The 26,517-nt window shown below is 34.5% G+C and overlaps 1 protein-coding gene across 7 annotated transcripts; it reads right to left on the bottom strand.

The window, feature by feature from the left end:
• Positions 1 to 97: 97 nt before the first annotated feature.
• Positions 98 to 25,375, bottom strand: Syt1 (Synaptotagmin 1). Of its 7 annotated transcripts, none has more exons than XM_030385560.2 (11): positions 25,228 to 25,374; positions 23,734 to 24,031; positions 17,735 to 17,972; positions 17,407 to 17,666; positions 17,254 to 17,349; positions 15,540 to 15,734; positions 15,302 to 15,478; positions 8,807 to 8,921; positions 7,024 to 7,157; positions 4,312 to 4,542; positions 98 to 4,246 (listed from the first exon to the last, which is right to left on the bottom strand). In XM_030385560.2, the coding sequence occupies exons 3-10, from the start codon at positions 17,952 to 17,954 to the stop codon at positions 4,336 to 4,338; spliced, it is 1,404 nt and encodes a 467-aa protein (XP_030241420.1). In that variant the 5' UTR covers positions 17,955 to 17,972; positions 23,734 to 24,031; positions 25,228 to 25,374; the 3' UTR covers positions 98 to 4,246; positions 4,312 to 4,335. The 7 variants fall into 7 exon arrangements, with proteins under 7 accessions (XP_030241420.1, XP_030241422.1, XP_030241421.1 ...); XM_030385562.2 differs by having other exon boundaries at positions 8,807 to 8,915; XM_030385561.2 differs by having other exon boundaries at positions 17,254 to 17,343.
• Positions 25,376 to 26,517: the final 1,142 nt, after the last annotated feature.

The raw sequence follows: 26,517 nt of genomic DNA, 5'->3' as shown, positions 1-26,517 counted from the left end.
GTTCACATCAGTGTGTTTGTGGTTTAATATATCTACAGACGCCGTTATTTTCGGTGTGCGGCTGGAGCGTCCGCATACATCTGCTATCTGCTTTAAATTCTTTTTTTTTTTTTTTCAATTTTGTTTTATTTGGAAATAAAATTATATACTTGTTGCTTGCAATACAGTTGCATCATATACAATATATATATACGTATATATAATGTAGTATGCAGTTTAATCAATAATATAATTTAATCGTTTTCGTTTTGCAGTTATTCAGTTTGCAATAAAGTTTTGGTAAGAGCTTTTAAAACATATACTTGTAAGTATTATGTATACTATTATATACGAGTTTTTTTTTTTTGTTGATCTTTTTTATTTGAGTTTTATCTTTCATATAGTAAATATAATTTGTTTAAAATTCGAAAAACAGCTATAAACAGTTTATCATAAACAACAAAACTCCGAAACGAGCTTAATGATGGAGTGGTGGAGAGTCCCACTGCGGAGACTGTGGTGAGAATGGTGGTGTCGTGGTGAGTATGAGTCGCCAGTTGCTTGCGACTGCAGCGATAGCCGATACACGAGGTAACGGTTAAATAGTTGAATCGTGTAAACTAATGGAGATGCCCAATAACGGACCACACTCATATATACTATGTATGCATGTTATGTGTGTATGTGTATGCATGTACATAGGATGCGGCCCATGCACAGGTATTTATATATGTATGTATATGTATATGGTCTGGTTATTCTTCATACTATGCGGTGCTGTACTGATTATGTATAAATCTTTCATTTCTGTTTGCTATTCCTTTATTCTGTTTGGTATATATATATGTATGTATATAAAATGATTTGCAGTTTGTCGCAGATTGTTTGCCTATGTGGGGTATGTACGCATGTATGCATGTATGCCATGTATGCTATGTTATATTCCATATGTATTTGCATATTATGCGCACGCAATGTGGCCTTTAACTTATAATTCAACATCAAACATTTGCCCTATATTTTGGTATACCTAGTTTATGCTTATATATGTCTCGCTAGCTCTTTATTCATTCAAATATGTCTGTATGTATATGTTACATACCACATACACACGCATCGCTATGTATGTTTGTATGTGTGTATGTAAGTGCAATTTCTCTGCTAGCTTCCATTCATTATGCCAATTATTCAGGTGCGCTCTCGATATATATGTATGTATGTATATATTTATGTATATGTATGTATATCGTATTTTTGTTGTTTTCTTATTCATTTGGTTTAGGATCTTTTCTCATGGTTTTCGTATGGGTTTGTTAAATGCATTTATGCCTGATTTATCGAATATAAATTACATACATAAATATCTAAAAATAAATATACATGGACATCTACAGCTTGTGGCTTTTTTCTCGATCTGTTATTTATGGATATTCCTTTTGTTTTTAAATATTTGCATTACTTTTTGATTTTACTGTAATATATTTGCTCTTTTTTTTTTCATCTACTGATTTGTGCTCTTTGTGATGGCTCCTGCGCTGCTGCTGTTGCTGCGGTTTGCATTGAAAACATCTCGAAACTAAACAGTTATATAGACTGAGGTATGCCTAACTGTAAACATGCTAAATTGATGTATGCCTAACGGTAATCATCCATGTACATCCATGTATTTATTTATAATTTTAGTTTTAGTTTAGCTTTACTTCTCTTTTTTTGGTCAGTTCATGGGTGGCTGTGGGTGTGTTTTTGTTTGTGTGTGTGTGTGTGGGTGTGTGTATGTACATGTAGTCTGTTAAAATACACTGTTCTACAAAATTGTGTACAGCGTGTGGAAACAATTGTAACCAAACTGAAGAAAAACGCAAATGAATTTTCATTTCTTCTGATAATATTCATAGTATATATAAGCATATATATATGTGTGCTTATGTATGTATGCATGCATGAATACACACATACATAAACATATATATATATATATTCATATGTATAACCATATATATATATATATTTATATATCATTTGCCTTTTATTCATTCATCAGTTTAAATCAATAATCAACATCATTTTATATAATTTCATATAATTTGTTTAATATTCAAGTATTTTGTTGGTTGGTTTATCATATATATAGTTTGCTGTTGTTGTTGTTGTAAGTTTTGTGTCTTGTGTTTGGTTTTGATAATTTACAGTTATTATTTGGAAAAGCAAAGTACGTATTTTTTTTTTTTTTTTTTTTGGTTGGTTTATATGAACAATATTTCGTTAGTTATTGTGGAATTGTTTACGGGGTCTTTAAGACATTTATTTATTTATTTATTTGTGTAATTTAGATGAATTATATTACATAAATATTTGTTGCTTGGTATTGTATTCTGTATTGTATTTGCTGTGTCTGTGTGTATTTTTTTCATTTTAATTTTTTTGTTGTTTTTCTTTTTTCGACTTGGTGAACATAACTACAAACTGTGTGCGGGACTTCTGCCGATCCCCAGCTACGCATTATAATTATTTTGTAATAATTATTATAAATTTATATATACCATTTTTATGTTTATTTTTTACAGGACAAAAACATCTAATTTAATAGTTCAATTTACTTGCAATATGGAAATAATCAATAATAATTATGGCCAGCTCTCAATTTTCGGAATATGCTTGCAATTAAACTAATTGTTTACAGCATATTTAAGAGTTTTGTTTTAGTTGTTTCATATTCTCTGCCAGTTCATTGAGTTGGTATAACATCATAGAGGTTTATATATATGTATATATAAATGTATATTGTTTATATTTCACGTATATATATATACATATACATATACATACATACATATATATGTATATATATGTTTATATATATGCTTGAATATAATATATAAATAGTAATAACTATTATTGTTCTTAATATTTCTTGTTTTAACATTGTATTTTTTTTTTATTTTCATTTTCCATTTTAATAATCATTTATTTAGTATGTATATATAATATATATGCTCATTATGATCTAATATGCTTTTCCAAAATTATGATAAATCAAATACGAAAAGTTTTAGAGTATTAGAAACCTTAAGAGTTCGACATAAAGCAGAATGCAACTGAAAGCAAAATCAGCAATTGTTTTTCGAATTCAAAGAAAATTCCTAGAAATGAGAAGTTAGAGTAAACGTTTGATATATAAGTTAAGTAATTTATATAACTGATGATATATATTCCATTGAAATCACGATTTAAAGTTAAACTTTTGTTGTATTTGCTTTTATGTTGCTGATGTTATTTGTTTGTTTGTTTTGTCGTGTTTTTTTTTTTTCTACTTATACGTCGGAATTTTTTACCTCATATAACTTTTTCCGCCGATTTGTGTATATATAACATAAGTCTATGCAAGGGTTATACATAAATTATTTATATATATATTTATATATAGACTCGCAATATAATATATTTAGTTTACTTTTTTTTTGGTTTCTTTTCTCAATATGTCTGGCATGTTTGTTGTTTTTTTTTTATTTTTTATTTACTTACACCGTTATAGTAATACATAATGCTCCATAATTAAATATAAATAAATAATTTACATAACAGTTTATTTTCTTTTTCTTTTTAATTTTTATTATGTCTAATATTTTCATTGATTTACTAATAAATTTTAAACAGTTTGCTTGTATTTCTTTTATCCATTCAATTAAAAAATAAAAATGATAATATTATAAAATTAAAAATTTAGTTTGTCCTTTCACCATTAAATTAATGTCTGAATATACATATATGTATTATTTTATATATTGAGTATATAGACTTTTGGAATTGAATTTTCAACATACTCGTAGAATTTGTTTTCAATTTTATTTAACTATATTTTTTATGTTTCAACAATAAACGAATTTGAAATGAAATGAGTTTAATTTAAATGGAATCATTTTAGTAAATAATTTTCCTATTGGACAAAAATTTGCATAAAAATGTCTTGGTTAGAACTTAAGCGTTTAGTTCTTTCTGGAATGGAATGGTTTCGCTTTGTATTATCATTTATCCTTGATCTCATTTGTATGAACTGCACGACAAGAACATTTTGCATTAACTATGATATTTTGTATTGATTGTTGTTTGGGTTTTTCTTGATTTTTGTAGGTGTCCTTCACTAAGGTTCTTGATGATCCGATGATCCGATACGATTTCAATGTTGACGGTTCGCTTGAGTTCTCTTTGGTTATTTGTTTGCATCTTTCATATGTTATATGTATGTGTGATACTAAGGTGTGCTGTTATTCTGAAAATGTAATGTAATTGCATTATAGAGTGCAGATTAGAAGAGGATCTTCCTATGTTATTTACCTGCATTGATCAGCTATGTCGCGTTTACTTCATATTCTTTAGTATTTCATCGGTTTCCTCGGGATCCTTGAGAGTGTGCCATTGTGCTATGGGTCGACGTGGCGAGGCCAGCATATCGGACCAATGACGCAATTCGGTGCCGGTGGCCATGCAGCCAAGTATACAGCGTCCGATCGGCTCGGAGGTGCCAATACGATCGTAATCCACAACAGTAACAACAAGACAGATTTTCTAAACAATTTCCAAGCGGTTGGCAATGGCAAAAAGCAGAGCGTTAGTTTATACGTATAATCAATCTGTAATATTCATCATCTAAACGGTCACTTGAAACGGGGGGATGGAGCTGCTATGCGTGGAGCATAGAATTTGTATTGGGATGTAGAACTTTTTGCCGAGAGATAAACGTGTTTTGTATTTCCTTCTTTGAATTTGGGGTATTGAGTTGGGAGGGAACTGTTTATTGTCGTTTTTGGGAAGCATTTTACATAGGCATAGTTGAACTACAGTTATTTGGGTGCTCTGTTGGAACAAGGTGCAAGAGTTAACGGTTATGCAGAGTTTTGGTCAGGAGTCCTGGAACAGCCCTTTATGGGCTTAAACAGAGCTGTAGAGCTTACAGAGAAGAGAGCGAGTCTCATCAGAGTGGGGGTACAAGCTTTAAAGGAGTTTTATCTAAAAAGGTGGGCGACATATTTTCAAGCATTACAAAAAGCGCCATTAAATACAATTTCTAAAGTGAATGAAGTAAAGCTGGGTCCATGTTTGGAATGGATTTTGTTTTATTTTATTTTTCGTTATAACAAGCATTGCATGCATTTGACTAAGCTTTAAAATAAAAATGAAAAAACCAAAGAAAATGAAATGTAGAGATATTGATAGATAGATAGAGAGAGAGTTAGTTGAAGTGAAAAGCGCATGAGTGTCCCTCGTATTTGCTGGTGTAATGATCTTATAGAGAAATGTATATTGGTATAGTTCACGTCTCTTTAACCTGGGCTAATGAACAAATTACTTTTTATTTGATATATAGCTATATACAACATTTTGTCAACATTTAAGCTGAAGCAAAAAGAAAAATGTTCATTAAATACGTGTAAACGAAAATGTATAATATTCAATCCCATTTGTCGTACATATTTTTCCTAGTCAGAATACGAAAGTTTCCTTTGCGTTGCTACTCAGGTTTAGTGGGGGCGAATTTGGGGGGCAGGTCTTGGACTAGCAGCCGAAGTTCTTGAGATATGGTTTGGTTTTCAACGTTGTTTGGAATGTGGTATGTTATGTTATGTTGATACGCTATACTTCTCTTTGGTGTTCTCATATAGTATATATACAAAGTATATATAGATATGCTTAAGCTTGTACTGTATTTCTTGTATTGTAGTAGTACTGTAGTTTGAGTGGTTGGTTGTTGTTGTTGTTGGTGGTGGTTGGTGGTTCGATATTCAAATCAGAAGACAGTGTCAAAATAATGTACCCATATTGTGGTGCATTATTGACGCCGCTGACGATAGTTTGCGATAGTTTGTATTATGGAAAGAGTAGTAGTAGGTAGTTTATAGGTTTTTCTTTGTAGTTTCTTTTTGTAGTTAAAGAGTGAGTGTGTTGAACCTCAATTATCGCGAGACAGAAATAGAGATAGAGTGAGAAAGAGAAAGAGATAGAGAGTGCGAGCAAGAGCGAACGGCACTACTGCTCGCTGCTTTTACCGGAATCTGTAGCTACATTTTACGTTTTGTGTGTTGTGTTCTCTGAGGTGTATCTGAAATTCTTGTGTAGTTTCAACTACGAAGCGCAACGAATCCTAAACCTAACACAACAAATTGTCATTGTCTGTGTCAAAATCAACATAGAACATATATAAATATTTATATATATAGATAGATAGTTTGAAAAACCAAATCAGAATCAGAATCAGAGTCAGAGAGCTAAGCAATAAAATTAAAAATTATTTTTAAAATATTTTCACTTAATCAATCTCAATCAACTACGAAACACAAAAGCAAATCAGGGCAAGTTTTAAATATTTTTGGTTTCATATTCGCAAACAACTTGCTGCGCTCAGCATCTTAATTGTTATTATTTACAGCCGGCATGTGGGCGTGGCAGTCGTTGAGCGAAATATACATATAGGAACACAAAACATAAAGCAAAAAGTGTGTAATTTTTTTTTGGTTTTTTTGGTTAAATACAACATTGAACATTGAATACGTTTTCGGTTAAGTTATACAATATATATATTGTTTTTTGGGTGGGGCACACATATAACATTTAAATAAGTTGTAGGGTTTTTGGAGGGTTTTCTGGGCAGTACGAAAGTAATTTTGTAGTTTGTTTGCTTTTGGCTAAACATTTTGATTTAAGAGTTCGGCAGTAGAATACGAATATTCAATAGATGTAATGTACATAATATATATTTATATATATGTATATATAAAGATAGTTATATTAACAACAACAAATTGCACGAATAAGGGCTAAGTGTGTGGTTTGAGTTTGGAAGGCGGGTTTGTTGACTGAAACTTGTTTTGTTGTTGGTTGATAGTTCAGAAAGGAACAGCTTTTAGGTACAGTTGACAGTAGGTAGTAAGTAGTAGTAGCAGTAGTATTGGTAGTAGAGTAATAGTAGTAGTAGTAGTAATAGTAGTAGTAGTAGTTGTAGTAGTAGTAGTAGTAGGTTTTTATAGGATAGTATAATACATTCTCGCATACTTGTATTTGTTCAAATGGTACTTCAAATGAGAACGACTCATTATAGTAAGGGTTGAGGGTGCATTTTTTGATACTTGTCTTCTTCTTTTTCAAACGTTTGCCATTTTGCATGATTGCAATTTTCACATATGGATCTATAAAATAGAAAAAATTGAAAGAAAGAAAAAGAAAACATTTTCTTTTATAATAATAAAGTAAAAGTTTGAAATTGATGAGCAGATTTTTGTTTTTTAGCTTTTTTCTTAGTTTTGTTTGTTTTGACAGTTTACACACATACATATAACGAAAAACGGTACTTGGATTGTTAATAATAACATATATGTATATATATTATCGATTATAGGATTAGTGAACAAATTTTACGTCAATAAAAAGAAAAGGAAAAACGTATTAATGACCAGAACAAATGAAAGCAGAAACGTTTGGGTAAAATAAAGGCCGATCCCATAGAGGGATGTGAGGCAACTATAGAACTTAGAAAGTTAATAAACTCTTATATGCTTTGGGTTCAGCATTTAAGGTTTCATCGCATTGAAACGTATCAACATATGGAAAATCGCAAGATTTACAAAGAGCCCATGAAAATAGAATTGACACGATGCGTTGATCGTTGATCGTTTAGCGTTTATCGATAATTATTGCTATTCGAAGATTTGTTTCCACTTTCGTTTGCCTGCTCATGAAAAGAATTATTAAAAATCAAATATACATATATATATATTTATTGAAAGATTTAGTTAATTAGTTTAACGATAATATTTTGGAACATTTAAACACTTGAAACTCAAGGCGAACAACAACGAAATCATAATATACGAAAATATATAGTTATTTAAGTTAGATAGTCTCATCATATTTCAGAATTTCAGATCGAATAACATTAGAGCATGGAAAGAATGTCAATTGCTTCTTCAAAAACATACTTGAAAAATGTTCTGTTGTTTGTAAAAGCCTAGAAGAACTTGAAAACTTCCTTCATTAAAGGAAGTTTCTTTTGGTTTTTGGATATATTCGGCGGCAACGTTTGCATTTGGTTCCCCTCTAGGTCGAGGAGTTCCGAAATACTTAATGCAAGTGTTTGAATTTCAATTGATGTCGATTGAGTAGTTATTAAATAACATGCAAAAGTGAAGCTAGAAGCAAGCGAATTTAAATATACCGCTAATCTTTGATAGCAATAGCCGTTCGAATTTAGCATTCTATACGTTTTTGTTTTTGTTTTTTTTTTTTTCTTATTAAAAAAAGTGCAGTATTTTTGGGTGATGGGAACGTTGCCGAACGACAATATATCCATTGATTGGTATTGAATGATATTTATTTATTTATTTTTAGCGTACGCAAAATATTACTTAAGACTTAGAGACAAATAGAGAGATAGAGAGAGAAGAGTATTATATAAAAATATTATGCAAGTCGAAAATTTGCGCTAAAAATTAGTTGAAAAATCGAATATTGCGAATTGACCAAAAAAAATTAATTGGGTAGAAAAAAACGTTGGAAATTGAATACTTTGCTCGATGCAAACGTTGCCTTGGCGTTTGCATTTCATCATTTGATCTTGATACGAAACCAAAATAAAGATAATTACTCAAAATCAGATCAGAAACAAAGCAAATACCAAAACTGAAATACACTTGGTTATACAAATATAGATATACACATAGATATAGATATACGGGAGAGTATTTAAATAGACACTGAAGCGTTGCCAAAATTGTCGGCGATTCAAATGGGGGAATCGCCGTTCGCATTTGGACAACGCTTTGGTAGCACGCCATATTACCAGACAATCCACCGACGTCCATCTTCTTCAAGTTCTTGGCCTCGAGAATGACAACCGTTAGCTTTCCGGCGGTCGGCACATAGCGCAGCGAGAAGCAGATGTCACCAAGCTTTTCCTGTTTGTTGTGCGACAGAAAAGAGTTAAGAAAACGAAATTGTTTTTATGGATTAGTGATTTTGGTTCAGATACAAGATTTGGGTTCACAACATTGAACACTTTACATAAGGTCTAAGAAAATTGTTGGGTTACATTTAACACGATTTAGATACGAATACAGATAAATATATATATTAGCTAGGTTTTTGTTCGAGACGGGCGGAAGGACTTTTCAGGATATGCTGAAGAGGCTCTATGAGCAACATTCTTGGCTGAGCTCTGTGAAGGAGCTTAACGATATTTCGATTGGAAGTAATCGAACTATATCCCTTGTTCTGGGATGAGAAACCAATAGAAATTCATATTGAAGGTGGTTAAATTATTAAGATATATAAATTCATTCAGATTCTTTATTTATAACAAAAATCGATTTGCCATAATTTTCTTGAGGACATATCAAAGTTTAGTTGAAGAGCTTTCCAGGAAATAAATAAAAATGGAAGTTAACAGAGTCCGCTTGAAATATCAATTAAAATCTAATTACGATATTCGAATACGATATAAGAATAGAATATAGGAGGATTGCAGACAAACAGTCACTATATATTTGTACTGTTTGCACATTAACTAAAACAGATACATATATCCGCATATAGCCATACGGGGACAGTTTGGGGTGACACGTAGTACTCGTATACAGTTAATTTAGTTGTTTTTAAGTACATATTTAAACAATAGTGTTACATTAACTTGATTTATAGTTTAATATTGACACAAAACGAAAACGTCACAAATAAGTACATGGAAATACATTTACTGCACGTCTTAGAGCTTCGATTTGTTAAAGTATATGTATGTATATATGCACACTTGTCTATACACGATATTGAGTGTATAGTAGCATGTATATGTATGTGAGTAGAACTGAAAATTGATTATGAACTAAACCTAAACAAATAAAACAAACTCATTTACTTTTGTTTGCGTGTTATTTGTTTATCTCCTTGTAGTTTTTGTTGTTGTTTAGTTGTTTTTTGTTGTAGTTGTTGTTGTACGGAGTTTTTGGTTTTATTTATAGTTTTGGATGTATATTGTTGTTGTTGCTATTTACTGCTCAAAGACACAAAACTTACGCACAAGTCATAATGCTTATAGACAAACTGTATATCAATTAACCCAGCTCAAAACCAACGGCGCAAAAAGCAAAACGGAGTGTTTTTATATTGTCAATAGTTTTGATATAAGAAGCGAAACGAATGTGTGAGAGAGACAGACAGAGAGAAAGAGAGTGAGAGAGGTTCAAGACAGCCAATTCGTAGGATATGTACAGTTTGGCTACGTTTCGTTTTGGATAACTAGGCGGGCCTCAGAGGCCTCAAAAAAAATGTAGTAAGTATTTACGAAAAAAAAAAAAACAAATGTATACATATATATATACGATATATAGAAAGAGAGCGAGCGAGAGATTAGAACGAGCTAAAGTAAGTGAATATTATTTATGTCTATGTACATGAAAGGCATCACAGAGTAATTATAGTTATATAAATATATTACAATCGAGAGATAACAAAATTATGATGTCTAGCATTATCTAAGTAGAATACTTTAATGATATTGTATATAAACCCTGAGTTGGTTGGAACCATTTGCATTTGTTTGGGTATCGATTTTCAGTTTTCGATCTGCGATTTGCGATTTTCGATTTGGATTTCGTTTTCTCGTTAGACATAGACTCTAATCAATTGCCAATTGCTTCAATTCAGTTCTCCAAAGCCAAAGCAATTTGTACAAACTAACCTGGGATTTTGTTGTGAAATAATTGTTGTTTGGTTTTTTTTTTAATTTGTTTAACTAAGTGTGTTCTTTGAATAATTAAAGTTTAAAAGTAAATTAATTTATATAGAGAGCGAGCGAGCGAACGAGCGAGCGTTATATATTAACAGAGTGAGATAGAGAGAGAGAGAGAGGAACAGTAATTTATATATATATATATATTTATATATAGAGAGATATAGAGAGAGAAAGAGAGAGTGAGATTGTTTTTTTTTTTCGAGTAGTCACTTACCGCTACTTTGGTTTGAGTTTAGAATTTGAGTTTTTGAATTGAAAGTTTTGGCTTTGCATGGGCTTTCAAAATGTCTCAAGACTTTTTCATGTCGAATGTTGAATGGTGAATTATGTTTATGCTGACCATAATAAAAACAAATCATAAGCAAAATATATAGAAAAGTAAGAAATTGAATAACTCTCAAATAAATCAAAATAATGGTAATTAAATCAAATTTGTTGATCATTTGTTTTATATATATATTTGTTTCTGACTGTCATCGAAGCTCTGCTTAAACATTACAGCACACAAACAATTCGCAAATCATAAATATATTTAGGTATATATGTAGATATATATAATTGCATTATACATTTATCGGGCGAGACAGCGATAGAAGAAGAACATAAAATAGAATTTGGTCTATTAATCAAAATACGAAAGAAGCATTTTAACATTTACCTTAATGAAAACAAAAGTTGTTCACGTATTTTTTAAGTTTTAATAACAATTTTATTTTGCATTTAATTTCTTTTTCGTTTTTATTGTTTTTCTCTTTTTTGTTTTTGTATTATTTAACGGAACAAAACACAAACACAACGAAAATAACTTGAACACATTTATGAGGACAACAACCAAAGCAAATAACGATAATTATGAAGTTTCTCTCCCAAGGAGAGTTTCGATACTTACATGTTCGTTCAAGGCATTTCATTGGGTGTTCCAGATGTTGTTATTCGATATGAGTCAAATTTCGAGTTCGAGTAAAGTAGAGTTTTGGATATTGAATTTGATTTCAAAGATTTTTGTTTCAATTTTTGGTGAATTTTGAGTCGAGTTGTATAGATTTTTTTTTTTTTTGATTGTTGATTGATTTTGGTTTTATTGTTTTTATTTGTTTTTATATTTTTTTTAGCGATACGTTTAAAAATAATTAAAGAGAAAAATGAAGAGCATATTAAAGATTTTTCAATTGCAGTTCCATTAATATTTCAATAAGTTGGCAAATTGTTGTTAAATCAAAAATAGTAAATGTTTTGCTTCAACGAATTTGTTTAAGTGTACAAGTTGTTTGAGTTGTGTCTGCGTGTCAGGGTATATAAATGTGTGTGTGTGTGCGTGTTTACAGGTGTGAGTTCAGCTTGCGTGTGTTGAATATAGTCAAAAAGTTTGTGTAGCGCACTAATATAGGTGGCATAAATGTCTCAAGTAGAGTATATAGTCGGAAGATAATAGTTCTTAAGCAAAAACATGCAGCTGAAATACTTTTCTTTTATATATATGTTTATGTGTTGTATGTACGATTGTGTTTCGGCTGTTAAACATAATTGGTTTTTTTTTTTCAAATTTTTTTTTTATACCGTACAATTGCAGTGAGTATATAATGGGGTTGAAGGAAAGACAGGTGTGAAGATTGCAGTAGCAATATATATTATAGTAGTATAGATAGTAAATGGCTAAAGGGTAGACTGTAATTAGAGCATCGTTAGACCAAAGACTAGGCCACTAGTGGGTTGGATAGTTTATATGTATATTACAATAAGTCACAAGCTAAGCCACAGCTAGGTTAACAGTAAAATGACTATGGCAAGTCTAAAATCACTCTATGGTTTTTCTAGCAACTGCCTGCAATTAGTCAACCGATGGTCTTAAGAAGGTTATTAGCTAGTGAAGTAATCGAGACTATTGATAGTCTAAGAGAAGATTTTGGGTAAATATTAAAAGTAGACTACAGCTTGAACATAGTCAGTCCTCATGGGATTTACTTTTAAATTTGATAGCTGCCAAGCTCACAGAAGGATATATTTAAATATCCCATTTCAAATGAAAACAAAAGAAATCCTAAATATATATGCACATGTTGGACAATCGGATATTCATTATTCTCAATAGTTAGCTATATATTCATATAGTTCAATATATTATCAATATGATCTCATCATAAAATATAATTATATTTTTGGTTTTTGTTTTATATTCTTTATTCATATTCCTTGTATAACCAATTATATACATATATTCATTCGTTATCATATTCACAAATTTTTACTGCAATTGTATGCAATATTCGGCTTACCGAATAATTTGATGTCTTTGCCTGTTATTTTTCTTCTTTAACTATTCTTTTCTTGTTTTCATTCATGTGGTTCAGTCTTTGTATGTAACTGTGTCAGTTTTTTAGTGTTTAGTGTGTTTGCGTGGTTTGTTTCTTCTTAGTATATAATCTTAATTGATATGTGAGTTGTTGGGTGCACAAGTTAAAGGCTACTTAAATGCAAATATTTAGCGGATTTTACTGTTGGGGCAGGGCTTTAAATAGTTCAAATAACAGTGCAAATTGAAAGGGAAAATTTGTGTATTTAGCAGACAGGGGGAAAAATGTGCATTGTTGAGTGGAAAATGTATGGCAGAGTTTTAGGTATTTTTACTAGCAATTCGTCTGTATAAGTTATAGAGATTTCCATAGATTTTATATACAGATATACATATATATTTATAATTTCGTAGACCATGCTATTTTCTTTAGTGATTATGCCACAAATCCTCTCAACAAAATAATATTGCAGTGTAATTATTTGCATTTGCAAGTTGATATAGACAATTTGTTAGAGTTATTAAACAATTCAACTACAATATTAATGATGCGAGAAAATATGCAGACATAACAAGAGAAATTTGTAGAACGATGCGCAACAAACTCTCTTAAGTACTTAGTTGGATATATTTGAGTAAGATTATCTTGGATATAGAATATATTTATATAATACAAGTATTCAGAGTGTATAGAGGGAGTGTATCTATACATAGGTGTGTGTGTGTGTGTATGTGTGTGTGTAGTTCGATGCATTAAAATTGTTATTTAATTATAATATGTGTTTGTTGTTGTTATTGTTGTATACAAGAGCGACAGACCAAAGAGACAGAGCAAGTTATATAGGATAAAGAAAACGAAAATGAAGGAGAACTAAACAAGTTTTTGTATGCATAGTAGGTGTATTTGGTTTTTGGGTATTTGTTTCTTTTAAAACTTTTTAGTATTTGTTTGATTGTATTTACCTTCTACAAAAGTTCAAGAAAACAAGAGTTTTATATTTGTAATATATTTATGTATGTATTGAAAACAATTTGTTGACGGGGGAATTGGAGAAAGAGAAATTGAAGAGTATTTTTATTTCAGTTGTAGTAGTAGTAGTTATTTGTACTTTGTGTGTGTGTTTTTGATTAGATTTGTTTTGTTTTTGGTTTTTTCTTTTGTAAAGGAAAATCAAAAAGTTTTCAAAATGATGTGCAAACAAATCAAATTGAGTATTTTATTTATTGGTTTTCATAATCTTTGATCAACTGTGTCCACATGAAACTTCAAGTTGATCAAAAATTAACGTAGCCTTGTTTTCCATGTTTGTCTTTTGTTATTGTTGTTGGTTTTGTTATTGGGTTTAATGGAGCATTACAACTGTTATATATATGTATGTATATATAGAGAGAGATAGATATATATGTATATACTTTTGAATATTATATCGAGTTGTTATTTAGATTTGCATTTCGAACTGGGTGTGTGAAGAGTAAATTGAAGAGAAACTTTGGAATTTGCTGTCTGTCATTTAATGTATTTACTTTGTTCATGTTGTGCTTGTCTTTGTAAATTGTTTCTGTTGTACTTTCGAGGACATTGAATGGAGCTGGGATGCTAAATACATTACTGGAGCCGACACACATTTTTACATATTTATTTTTGTTTTTGTTTGTTTCAAAATACGATTAGTAAACTTGGTCTCTGTTGTGGCGGGTCTTAATGTCATATTTGCGAATTACACATTACACACAAAACACAATTTTGAATAAGGTTGGTTTTTGTTACGGTAGCTCAGGTAATAGTACTCTGTATACTCTGTCTAGATTACATGAGTCAACAAATTCACACGCTTTGAGTTTGCTGTTTCTGTATTCTGTTTGGGTTTCTGTAGTTTGTGGCTTGTTCTGTGGGACAACTTAAACTAACCCAAATATCGAAATCAAAATGATAAGCAACAGTTATTGGTTGTTGTACTTGTAGTTGTTGTAGTTGTAGTTGTTGTTTGTTTGATTGATCCAAAGTGAAATCAAATCAATTAAAACTAAATAAATCACACTTAGAGGCACATTTAGTTTGTTAAGTACATATACATAGAGAGTTGTAAACACCAGGGATAAGCCGCCCTTATCCCCAGTTCAAAAAGAACCAAAAAGAAGAAAACTTAAATAACTTAAGTAGCTGATATAAATGTATATAGTTTTGTATATACATATACATAGATATGTGTGATATTCATAAAAATATATGAGGCTGCCATGGGCCACTCTCTACATACCTGTCCACCCTCACCCTCAACGCTGATCAGGTCGCGCCATTCCTCAATGGTCTGTGCCAAGTCGATGGTACACAGTGGCACCTTCACCTCGCCGATTTGGTCGTGTTTCGAGAAGCGATCAAAGTCAAATATAGCAAATACGAGTGTCTTGTTCATGGCATCGGCATAGGGTAAACTCTGCGTGCAGACGCCAAGTGAGATGGGCGAGCTTCATTATATCCACTATAGTCAGGCTTACCTTGAAGGTGAATGTCTCGTTGAAGACGGGGCTCAGGGTCTTACGATGCACCTTTGTCTCGAACTTCTTCTTCTTGTCGGGCAGCAGATATACCTTCACATAGGGATCTGAGGTGCCGCCCATATCCAGGGCGGGCAGCTCTTCGGCCTGTATAACGGTGACGGCCAAGCTATTCGAGTTGAAATCGTATTCAAGCTGCAAGACATAGGTTATAGAATAATAGCCGCAAGCGCGGTATTCGTTCCCATAAGCAAGAAAGAGATGGAATAAACGATATTAGTTGACAAGTTGCAATAATAGGAATTTACAGTTGGATAAATGTGTTATGGACTCTTGTATGCTGCATTCTAATTTTGTGTATTTTATTGAGAGATTTTCTGCGTTTCAATTTGCTTCGATGGCATACAATATTATTTAAAATACTTTTTCCTTCGTTTGGTTATAAAAATATATTTAATATGCATAAAAACTATGCGTAGCAACAGAAGACACAGCAGCATCCGGCCGCCTCGAGCCTCGATTGCCCACTGCATTTATTCACCAAGCGCATTGCGGAGAGCAAGCATAAGTAGAGCCAGTACAAAGAGAGCAACTTTCCTACTATTGCAGTTCCAACATTAAATACTCTCACAAAAATAGCAGCATCTCTTGCTCTCTTTCCTTATGTTAGCTTTCTTTACTGCGCTTGCTGCTCACTTTAATTATGACTTATTACCATAGCTAGCTGTCTCTTTTGCTCATACTCTTGGAAACAATAGAGAGCAGCCGAAGACATCGGCTTCGAATGTAACGAGCTCGCTCGCGATCAGCTCGCAGCCGTTTTGTTTTTGTTTTATTTCGCTGTGGCTGTTCGCTGACTGCTGTGCTGAGTATGGTATATGTATTGGTGTGTAGGCGCTCGCGAGCTCAATTCACGTACATGTGTATGTGTATGGGAAGACCGTTTGCATTGACTTTGAATTGTTGCTCATTTACTAAGTCTCATTGCACAAAAGCCAATCGTGGCGCACCTTAAAGGCGCTGAACAGAAAACAAAGACGAAAAGACCCGAAGTCTCTCAGAGCGAGGCAGAGAGAATATGTTTTTTTTTGTTTTGGTTTTGTTAGTGTTTTTTTTTTTTTTTTTTTTTGCGTACTACGATTTAATATTGAAATTATATTTTAGGGAATATTAATGAAATTCTATGGCTGCTATGAATATTAAAGACCATACATGTATTAAGTAAGCAATGTAACGAAATACCAGCAGTTTATCTAGCCGAAATAATTCAAAATCTATAAAGTATTTTAAATAATTATGTATGCCAAATATTTCTTGGTAAAATTGCTCAAAGAAATATGCAAAGGAGTTGCCAAATTTCAATTAAATGAAACAGCTTTAGCGTTTGTTCAGATCAATACTACAAATGTTGTGGGAAAGTGATTAAGTTAGGCAAATATTAGCGTAAGGTATGTAGCTTAAGGTACGTATTTCTGGCAAACACTTGACGCGACTTGACTTGACTTGGCTTGACTTGAATTGGCTTTACTCGACAGCTGTTTCCTTCATAGTGTATATAAAAAACAGTTAAACAACGGCAGTGCATTGACATTAACTAGATCTGGTATTGGATTAGTTGGGTTAGTTGACAGCGTGTTGCAGGCCATTTGCATTTGCATTTGCATTTGTGGCGAGTTCAGTGGCTTTTGGGCGGCGTTTAGGAATCGAGGCTTACCTTGAAGTTGAGACGCCCCAGCTTCTGCTCGCTCTGCTTGTCCTCTTCGTCGCCTTCTTCGGCATTTTCGGTGAGTTCCTCCATATCAGGCTGAACCTATGGCATACCAGAACCCAATAACTACTAAGATTTGGTGGCATTGCAGATACTTACTTTCTCCTTGTAGGCCGATCCCAACAACTGTACCGATTTCATATCGACACCCTTCTTACCCTTACCATCTTTGGTTCTTCGCTTCTTCAGGAATCTGCGCACACAGAAAAATATGATACCAAAGACGACGAGGAATACGAGTATTATAATCGCGACCACGCCCCATGTGGGCAGTCCAGTGCGTTCAGCAATTGCCTCAGTGACCACCTCGCCAGCATGCTCAATCTTTTTGATAACCGGCACGGATGTAGTAGCAGCTTCTACATAGATTAAACCCGAATATATCCAATCTTTGGTGATCGCGATCCATCAATGTTGGGGAACTCACCCTCAGCCTCTGTTGTTGTTTTTGGTGCTATTGTTGTTTCCACTTGTGCAATTCTTTGACTCTCGGCCGCCTGCTGCTCCTGCTGCTCCAGTTCCCGAAACTTGGAGTGATGTGTCGTTTCTTCCAGCTTCTGATTGGCCGTCTCCAGCTCGGCCGCTGGCTCAGCGCCTGACACAGGCGCCGGCTCTGGCTCCGTTTCCGACTTCGCGTTTGGCGGCATTTTGCACTGTGATTATAACTGAAATTATTTGAATTTTAGGAAGGGATTTAGTTATAGTTGACTGGAAATAATGTAGGTTTTTTTTTTTTTTTTAAATTGTTTGAGCATTGTTGAACTTTTTATAACTAAATATCTTATAATTATAAATATATATTTATAAATATGAATTAAATGTGTGTAATGCTATTATATATTTATAAAAGACCGCTCTATTAGCTTGGCTTTCAAGCTCTTTGGACGTCGATAAGTTTATTTTAATGATTATAAAATATTGTAGACCTTTTACTAATATAATTGGTAACTAATTCTTTATTAGTGACAATTATTATATATATTTTCATAGTATGCATAATATAATATTATTTTGTTTGATTTTTGCATCAGGCTGACTCAAGCGAAGACTATTTTTTTATATTCTAATAAATAATATCAAAATTTAGGCTTCACTCTGATTTCTTTACTGCTCGTCTTTGCTTTGCACTACCGAATATAACGTAATGTAATGCTATATTATGTATATCAGCATTTGGAACCCGAGTTGTGTTATCCCATATATTATACATATACATATCTTGCATTTATGTAAGAGAAATCTGACTTCTTTCTCAGCTAACCTTCGTCAATTATATATAATAGCTCAACTCTGGTTTCTCTGACATTCTCCCCCACTAAGAGCTTAGTTATTACAGTATTTTTAAGAAAGAAAATTGCTCAAGTTTATTTATTTATTTTGTTCGCCAGCAATCATCGTTTAAGAATAGCGAGAACAAGGTTCAGTCAAGAAATCCCACAAACGTCGCTGGCAATTTACGCTTGGCATATCCTTGGAAGCACTAGAAATGCCGCGAGGGTGTCGACAATTGGCGCAGCAAGTAAAAGTACTTATGAATAGCATGCCAAGGGCACGCACTCACACACATACAGACATAATAATACGCCCACGCACACAGCTACACACAGACAGCTTAACCCCCGCATATACTTTACTGCTTCCATTTTTATTTCTAATTAAATTCATTTGTATTAAAACCCCGTTTACCCTCTGCCGCTGCTTCTCATAATTGTTTCCTCTTCCATTGTGCTTCGATAGAAGTGAGCATTATTTAATTAATGAATTATTATTTGTGCCAACGCAGCTTGAGTCGCGGTTAATCTAAACGGAATTGCGACTCTTTATCAAAGGCAACTCGCAGTCGCAGTTGCCTTTGACCTTCAAGACGGGGTCCTTCGGCTGTCCTTATTATCATTATTGGCTGTCACTTTTTGTTCTTTGCTTAACATTGAGCTGCCTGCAGCAGCTTGCTGTAACTGAAAGCCCGCACATCAAATAATTGGCCAATTAAATATTGAATGGCTTGCCATAAGGGAGACTCTCAAGCATGATATGAATATGATTTGAATTTCTTTTGATTTGTTGAATTTCTTTGAATTTCACTTTTAATCACGTCCTATTATGATTTTTTTTGATTATCATTAATTTTATACCATGTTTATTCGATTTTTTTTGTAGTTGCTGTGAATTAAAGATGTTTCTCTACCCGTTTCAAATCTGCTCAAACTCACACTTAAATGAATTTAAAATAAAACAAATTCCACAAGAAGATTTTTGCTTTGATGTCTCTTAAATCAAAGGTGAACCTTTTTGTCTGCATAGTATATAAGCAAAGATGAAAATTCTTGGAAAAACATGTTTTCCAGCTGACTTAACCCTTGAAGCACTTTCGCACTCACAACGCATTTTATTCATGCCAATTTATAGTTTACTTATTTTTAGCTGCATCTACTTAGCTTTCAGTTGGCAGAAGCAAAATAAATATGCTGCCATCGTGGCGTATACGTAATTTAATGCGAATGCGACCGCCGATTGCTGCCAGCTGAACTGAGCTGCTCTTGCGCTTGTTTGGACATCAAATGACGTCAAAGGTAATGGGAAACTCAGCATATGAAGTCCCGCACTTTTCGCACTCCTCGCGGCCGCAAATGCAAATTGGTTCCACCCACGCAGAGCCTCGACCAAGCTAGTTCATAAATATGCGTAAAATACAAATGCGTGCTCGCATTTAAATACAAATGCCAGCTGCTTATGTTGACTTGGGCCTAGTTAGACGTGGGGTGGTCAGCGGGCGCACTTTTGCCTGGAAGATGTTGAATTTGCCTCTTGCCAAATATTCGCTGTGGGCCTTTAAAGGACACTCGTGCCACGCTCGGGCCACGCCCTGCAGTCGCTTCGGGGCGCATGTGGCGCCAGCGAGCGATCCAGCCACAGGCACTTGAGTAAACATTGGCGACACTTTTCGCCAAATCAATAAATTTAAATGACGAGGCTCAAAGACAATTTGGCCCGGGGCAAAGCTTGTGAGTGGTGCAAATTAGGACGTCACGCCAGCTAAGTGGCTTAAGTGAGTTCCAATTGCAAATTGAGTTTACTTGAGCAGCTCCATGAGAGCACAATGAAAGGTTAACGAACATAAATAAGTTAAGTTGAATGAGATTTCCGATTGAAGCTGCGCGAGAATTGCCAGTGAAATATTTTCCCATAGACTTTTTAAGTAAACTTAGCTGAGACAAGCTGAAGAAGGCTAATGGAAATTGAAAATCTTTACCTTGCAGCTGGAACTTCTACAGCTGCCAATCTATCTAAAAAACCCTTTCAAGTTTATTTCCATTGCGCTATAGAGAACAAGGGTTGCTCGAAGACTGCTGCTAGCTGTTGCTGCTGTGGCACTTCAAGTTGTTCGTTTTAGCTACCCAAGCACCTGCCCCACTTAATTTCAACTTATGAAATATTAATGCAAAGGCAAGGGAATCGACTCGGAAAAATACAAGAAAAAAATTGGAGCGAAGAGAAATAAAATAAAACAAATTTGGCACATTTCGTACATGATATTTTATTAATGCCGCAAATCACAAGCTAAATAACGATTTCTATGCGAGACAGGCCAAGAAGATGCGGAGACTACTCGGAAGAGCTGTCATAAAACGGGCAACAAAGGCGACAGCACAGCAATTTATGGTTGCTATGATGTGTGTGTGTGTGTGTGTGTGTGCAACTAGCAGATACTTCTACTACTTCTTTTTAACAACCACAAAGTACCCACACACACACACTTACAAAGCTACACAACTACAGGCAAACGCATGCACTTTATTGTAGCATACATCTGAGCGCAGCCACAACAATTTTTTGTCATTTTGCCAGCGCTACTTTTGCGCTTTCTTTTCACATCTATCTCGCTCTCTCTCTGTCTCTCTCTGTCTTACTCTCCCTTGAGCACACAGGTCAGCTAGGTGTGCATGTGTGTGTGTGTGTGAGTTGCTTTTTATGATGTGCCTGGTGACCATTTGTCTGGCCCATTCGGGTAGCAAAACTACGCAGTTTTAACTGTCGCGCAACAAATACAAAACTTTTGGCTCGCAAGTCGCAAATGCTTGATATCCTGGGTGCTTTATTTTATTAAATAAATTGGTTTTTATAATGTGCTTTCCCTAATTGCGTTTTATTTATTTATGCCACACGCACCACTCGAAAGTCGATTAGTGAGTGAGCGAATGGAAACTGAGTGAGTATTATAGAAAGATTTTTATTTAATGAAGAATGAACTCTATATAGAAGATTTTAAGTTAAGCTCTGGTATGAGATCTAAGAGAGGAAACTGAGTTTAGATGCGATATATGATGTAAATCTGATAAATAATATAAGATATATGATGTATTATTTCATATTGTAATTTTAAAATATTCTTAAAGCAGTATCTCTTATATACTATTCCTTATCAGTTATTTATTATTATTTATCAGCCATTCCTTATCCCTTATCCCTTAACGCTTATAACTATACTCATATTTAAGAGTTCTTGAATGGAAGTATATTTGTCTTTTTATATTATTTTTAGGAAAGCTATATAAAGCTGTTATACCTTTTCCCTTATCGATTGCCTTTCCTCATATTCACTTTATTCTGCCTTAAGCTTCTGACACATTTGAGTTCTTCATGTTTCAATCCAATCAATCATTTTCCCAGAATTCTAGTAAAAATGCTTTTTGCTCTAGCTATTTCCATTTTTGCTAACGCAAGCTGTTCTAATCTCTGGCAAGGCGCTGCTAAGTCCGTTTGCTTTGCACCTGCGAGAAGGTCGCACGGAATTGTCTAAAAATAGCAACAATTGGTTGCCATTCGGAGTGGGGCGGAATTCATTTAGCGATAAGATAAATTGAGCTCATAAAACATGCAGCGGGCAGAGATAACGAGTGTAGCTGCTGTCGTTGCCCAGTGACAGGCACTCGAATTGCAGCCTGCCCGAATGTCAGGAACTGACAATCAGGCTGTCAAAACAAATTAAGCTCTGGCCCAGACGCACAGCGCAGTCAAATATTCGAACAGCAACAACAACAACAACATCAACAACAACAAATGTGTAATAGAAATAGAATTAAGTGTTTTACTTTCTGGCGTCGTACTGCGCGGGCTGTAAGCAGGAAGGCGACCCTCATTGAAGCTCAACCATTAATTGTTAAGCTTCTTCATTGCCTGACAGTCGCTGAGCAGGAAACGGTTAAACTTTTCAAGAGAGCGCGCATCAGAGAGAGGGTGTGTGAGAGAGAGGGAGAGGGAGAGAGAGAGAGACATATGTTTTGCCTGCCCCTACGCTGAGGCACGCTCACGCTCTCTCTCTCTCTCTCTGCGCTTCCTGCGCACATAACCCAGAGAAGGCAACAAAATAAGCTAAAAGCCGTGGGTAGAGTAGCGCAAAAAAGAAAGAGAAAAAGAAAAAATAAACTTAAAGAAATGAAAAAGAAAAATGAGAAGCGGAAAGAAGAAAACCAGACGAACGGCTAAACAAGTTAAGATTGCTTAGGCGACAGTCTCCCACGAGGCATGGATGATGGCGAAACGAAATCTAATTTTCCACATCATTATACTTTTCGCTTTCATACAATGCGTTCGATATACCGTTATTTTGTTGCACATCTATCTTCGCGAGCAGCACACACACTTACACACACATACATACAAAGGCTTTCCACGTTGGTTGTAATAAAATTCTTTTGGCATGAGCTCAAGGGGTCAAAAGTACGCACAAATTGTATATTGATATATATATGTGCGTGTGTGTGTATAAGTGTCACTCTCTGATGGTGTGTGTGTGTGGGTGTAAGTGTGCTGCTTCATAGCCGCCAACTTCATTATTGGCAATTATGTGCGGTTTTTATACGCGTTGCCCTGGGAACTCCGCACCATAATTCGTGCTAATAAAATAAACGCTTAGCGTCTACAACTTCGTCTTCTGCCTCTTCTTCTCTTCTCTTCTGTTTCTCCCCAATTTGAAGTTTTTCTTTTGCGCACATATTTGATGTTGGCCTACAGCTCAGCCACTTAAAAAAAAGCAGCGCACAAAGAGATGCTTAATTATGTTCAGCTGGCTCTTATTATAATCTGAAGGGCAAAGTCTTTGTGGGCAGGTGGATTAACTTGAGTGCGGATAGATTAAAAGGTCATCAAATTTGCAATGTGAGTGAAGAAGTTGTTGGAGATGAAAAACAGGGCACATTCAAGTTTTTCGTACTAAGCCGAAGCAATAGAAAAATTAATATAATTTTTATTAGAATTACTATAGATTTATTTACTAAATTTCTTAAAAAAAAAGGGAAATTGCTTTCAAAATAATTCAAGTTATATTTAATTTATAATAATGCAGCATTATTCTGCTGTCTCAAAATCAAATTTTGTTGCCCCAAAAAGTATGCTATATTTTTTATTGAGCTCAACTTTTATATTTACCTCTTATTTAGACAATGTTGCCAATGTATTTAGTAAGGGCGCAGCTCGAAATCGTTTGTTGTTGCTAGTAGTTGACGTAGTTGTTGTATATGTGTTGCTGTTGTTGTTTGTTAGTTCCGCTGATCGAGGCGTCGATCCGGCAGGAGGGCGGAAGGCTCAAGACGGTCTCAGACTCGGGCTGCAGGCAGACGAATCATGTGAATGATGTGTGTGTGTGTGAGGGCGTTATGCGTGTGTTGCTGCTTGGCTAGTGAGGCCTTTGCTTCGCGCTAGTCACACACATGTAATTTGAACACTTCTGTTATCGATTGGCGATTATCGATTGCCGATTAGCAGTTTCCAGGACGAATTTGCGGAATTTGTTGTTTGGCGCGTGGTTAATGGAATTTTGTGTAATTTATTTATTATTTAATATTCGTCAGACGGTTAGCGTAATGCAAACGGCATGAGCAATAAACGGATGAGAGCGCAAGAGAGCGGGAAAGAGAGGGAGCAGAGCGCGTATACGTAATATTAAAAATACAATGGTATGCGTAAATATTGATAGAGCGAATCTGACTGCTTGTATTCTCTGTGTCTCTGTGTGCGAGAGTGTATGCTGTAAGTGTAAGTGTGACTGTGAATATGCGTGTGTGTGTGAGTGGTTTGAGGGGAAGGACAAATTCGCTTTTGCTACTGCTCGCGCTGCTGCTGCTGCTGCTGCTGGGCACGAAGACGTTGGTGAAAGCAAATTCAGGATAGAGATTTTCTTAGAGCCGATTTTTTTCTTTGTATTTTTTCGAGCTTTTCTCCTGTCACACGAGCGCACACTGTTTTAGTTTGCGAAATATTTGGGGTATATTAATTTGTCAAGTTACTGAAAGAATTCCCATACATTTTGAACTCACTGAATAGTAATTTTAATAAGAGCAGTTGGATTTTCTTAGTGGGTCACAATGCGTAAAATCGTGTGGAAAAATCAATATCTAAGCCATGCACTTCACACGCGCTTTCACTTTCAATACAATTTTCATCTGATAAGCCAGCACTTCCTGCTTGCGTGACTTTTTGTGAAATTTTCGAATTATTATTGCAAAATTTTCAGCTAAACCAAATTGGCTTGGGCAGCGCTACAAATTCTGATACACAAAAATTGTTCTGGTTTTTAGCACAGCGCGTGCCACACACATATATGTGGAAGGAGAGAGAGAGCGAGAGAAAGAGAGTGAGAGAGAGAGACACATATACACATGCACACACACACAAATTGATACACACACACACACAGACACTTGAGCACACGCACAACACTTTTTGGGCCTTTCGCTTGGATTTGGTTTTATGTAATAACTCAATAGGCATTCAATAAAAAATATTCCAATTATATTTTCATTTCGAGCACACTTCGAGGGGGGATTATCTTGTGCACATTTTGTTGCTGTTATTTGTCGTTGGGCTGTGCAAACACTTGGCCCTTGTTGAATTTATTCATTTTTTTTCTTGCTATTCATTCACCTTCAGCACAGCGCTTTTCACTTGCAGTCAACTTCCACGGTCGATGTTCATTCGCGTTTTGGTCTACACAGCCAAGGAGCAGCTAGGAAAAAGCCCACAAACGCTGTTCAGCTGCCAGCAGCAGGAGAGCGAATCGGGTCAGGCATCGATTTTGTGTTGGTGGCCAGCGGTTGGGGCGGCGCGTCCATTGTAGACCAGAGCAGAGCAGAGAAGAGCTTTTGCAGAGAGTGTAGACTTTGACAAGCAATGGGCGAGCCGAGTATTACAAATCATTAATTTATTATTTGAGTTTAACTAAAATAAACTAAATATTTTTACATTATGTTTTTTATTATTTAATTTAGAAAATATATTGTTATAAATCTATAAATTTATATTATTAAACAAAAATAAAAAGTTAATAAAATAATTTAGTAAAATAATGTAAAAAATAATAGTAATTAATAAAGAAATGAAATAAAATATATGTCTATTAATGATAAAAAATAAAAAATTGTTTATATACATATATTGTAAGTTTTTAAATATAATGGCTATAATTAAATAATTCAAATAAAAATACTAAGATGGTATGGAAATATATTATAAATATTTCTTTAATATATTGTCTAAAATAATATTGCTAAGAATTATTACAACAATGCTTAGTCCAATGAATTTTTCACCAACTAAAAGCTCAAATATTACTCTAAATCTCTTTCACTCTCTCTCACTCTCAGTCTCTCTCCCTCTCTGTGACTTGCTCATTGAAAACATCTGACACGCAGCCACATGTTTCGATACTAATGGAGTCATGTTATGAAAACGTTTCGGTGCATGCGTACTGCCGCGAGTGTTTCTCAATGACAATGGAAATAGCTAGACGCATGTGGGCGGAGGTGAGAGTGGGAGGAGCTTTTGTCCTCACGTAGGCAAGGACATTGTTTATGTGTGGGTTACGCGCTTAGAATGGCTTTCCTGTTTATAGGAAAAAGCTTTTCGAAGCTTTTGCACTGCAAGCTTTCTATGTGCGTCCGTGCTACTGCTGCTGTTGCTGCCGCCGTGCAACAGATGGCGCCACTGCGGCTCACACTCATTGGCGGGCGTAAATCAAATAATAAACAAGCCCAGAGTAAGGAGATGCGAGAACTCTAATGCACAGACAGCATCATTAATGGGCAGCCGGCACTTCCGATGCGCAATTACGCATGGCAAACACAAATCAAAATCAAAATTCAAATGTGATATGAAAATCATGTCCTGGCAGCAGCCGGAGCGAGCCGAACGCACGTGATCTACTGCAAGGATGAG

This window comes from Drosophila navojoa, chromosome 3 (genome assembly GCF_054131105.1).
Source record: "Drosophila navojoa isolate 15081-1374.11 chromosome 3, UAZ_NAV_1.0, whole genome shotgun sequence".
NCBI classification, from domain to species: Eukaryota; Metazoa; Arthropoda; class Insecta; order Diptera; family Drosophilidae; genus Drosophila; species Drosophila navojoa.
The sequence above is the reverse complement of the archived record's forward strand: the minus strand, read 5'-3'. Positions and strand labels throughout refer to the sequence as shown.

Excerpts from the sequence above, each read along its gene's own strand:
- Syt1 (XM_030385556.2), bottom strand. The coding sequence starts at position 17,954 with ATGCCGCCAAACGCGAAGTCGGAAACGGAGCCAGAGCCGGCGCCTGTG. Across the intron at positions 17,667-17,734 it reads AACAACAACAGAGGCTGAGG|AAGCTGCTACTACATCCGTG; the intron begins GTGAGTTCCCCA and ends TAATCTATGTAG. Across the intron at positions 17,350-17,406 it reads GATCGGCCTACAAGGAGAAA|GTTCAGCCTGATATGGAGGA; the intron begins GTAAGTATCTGC and ends GGTATGCCATAG.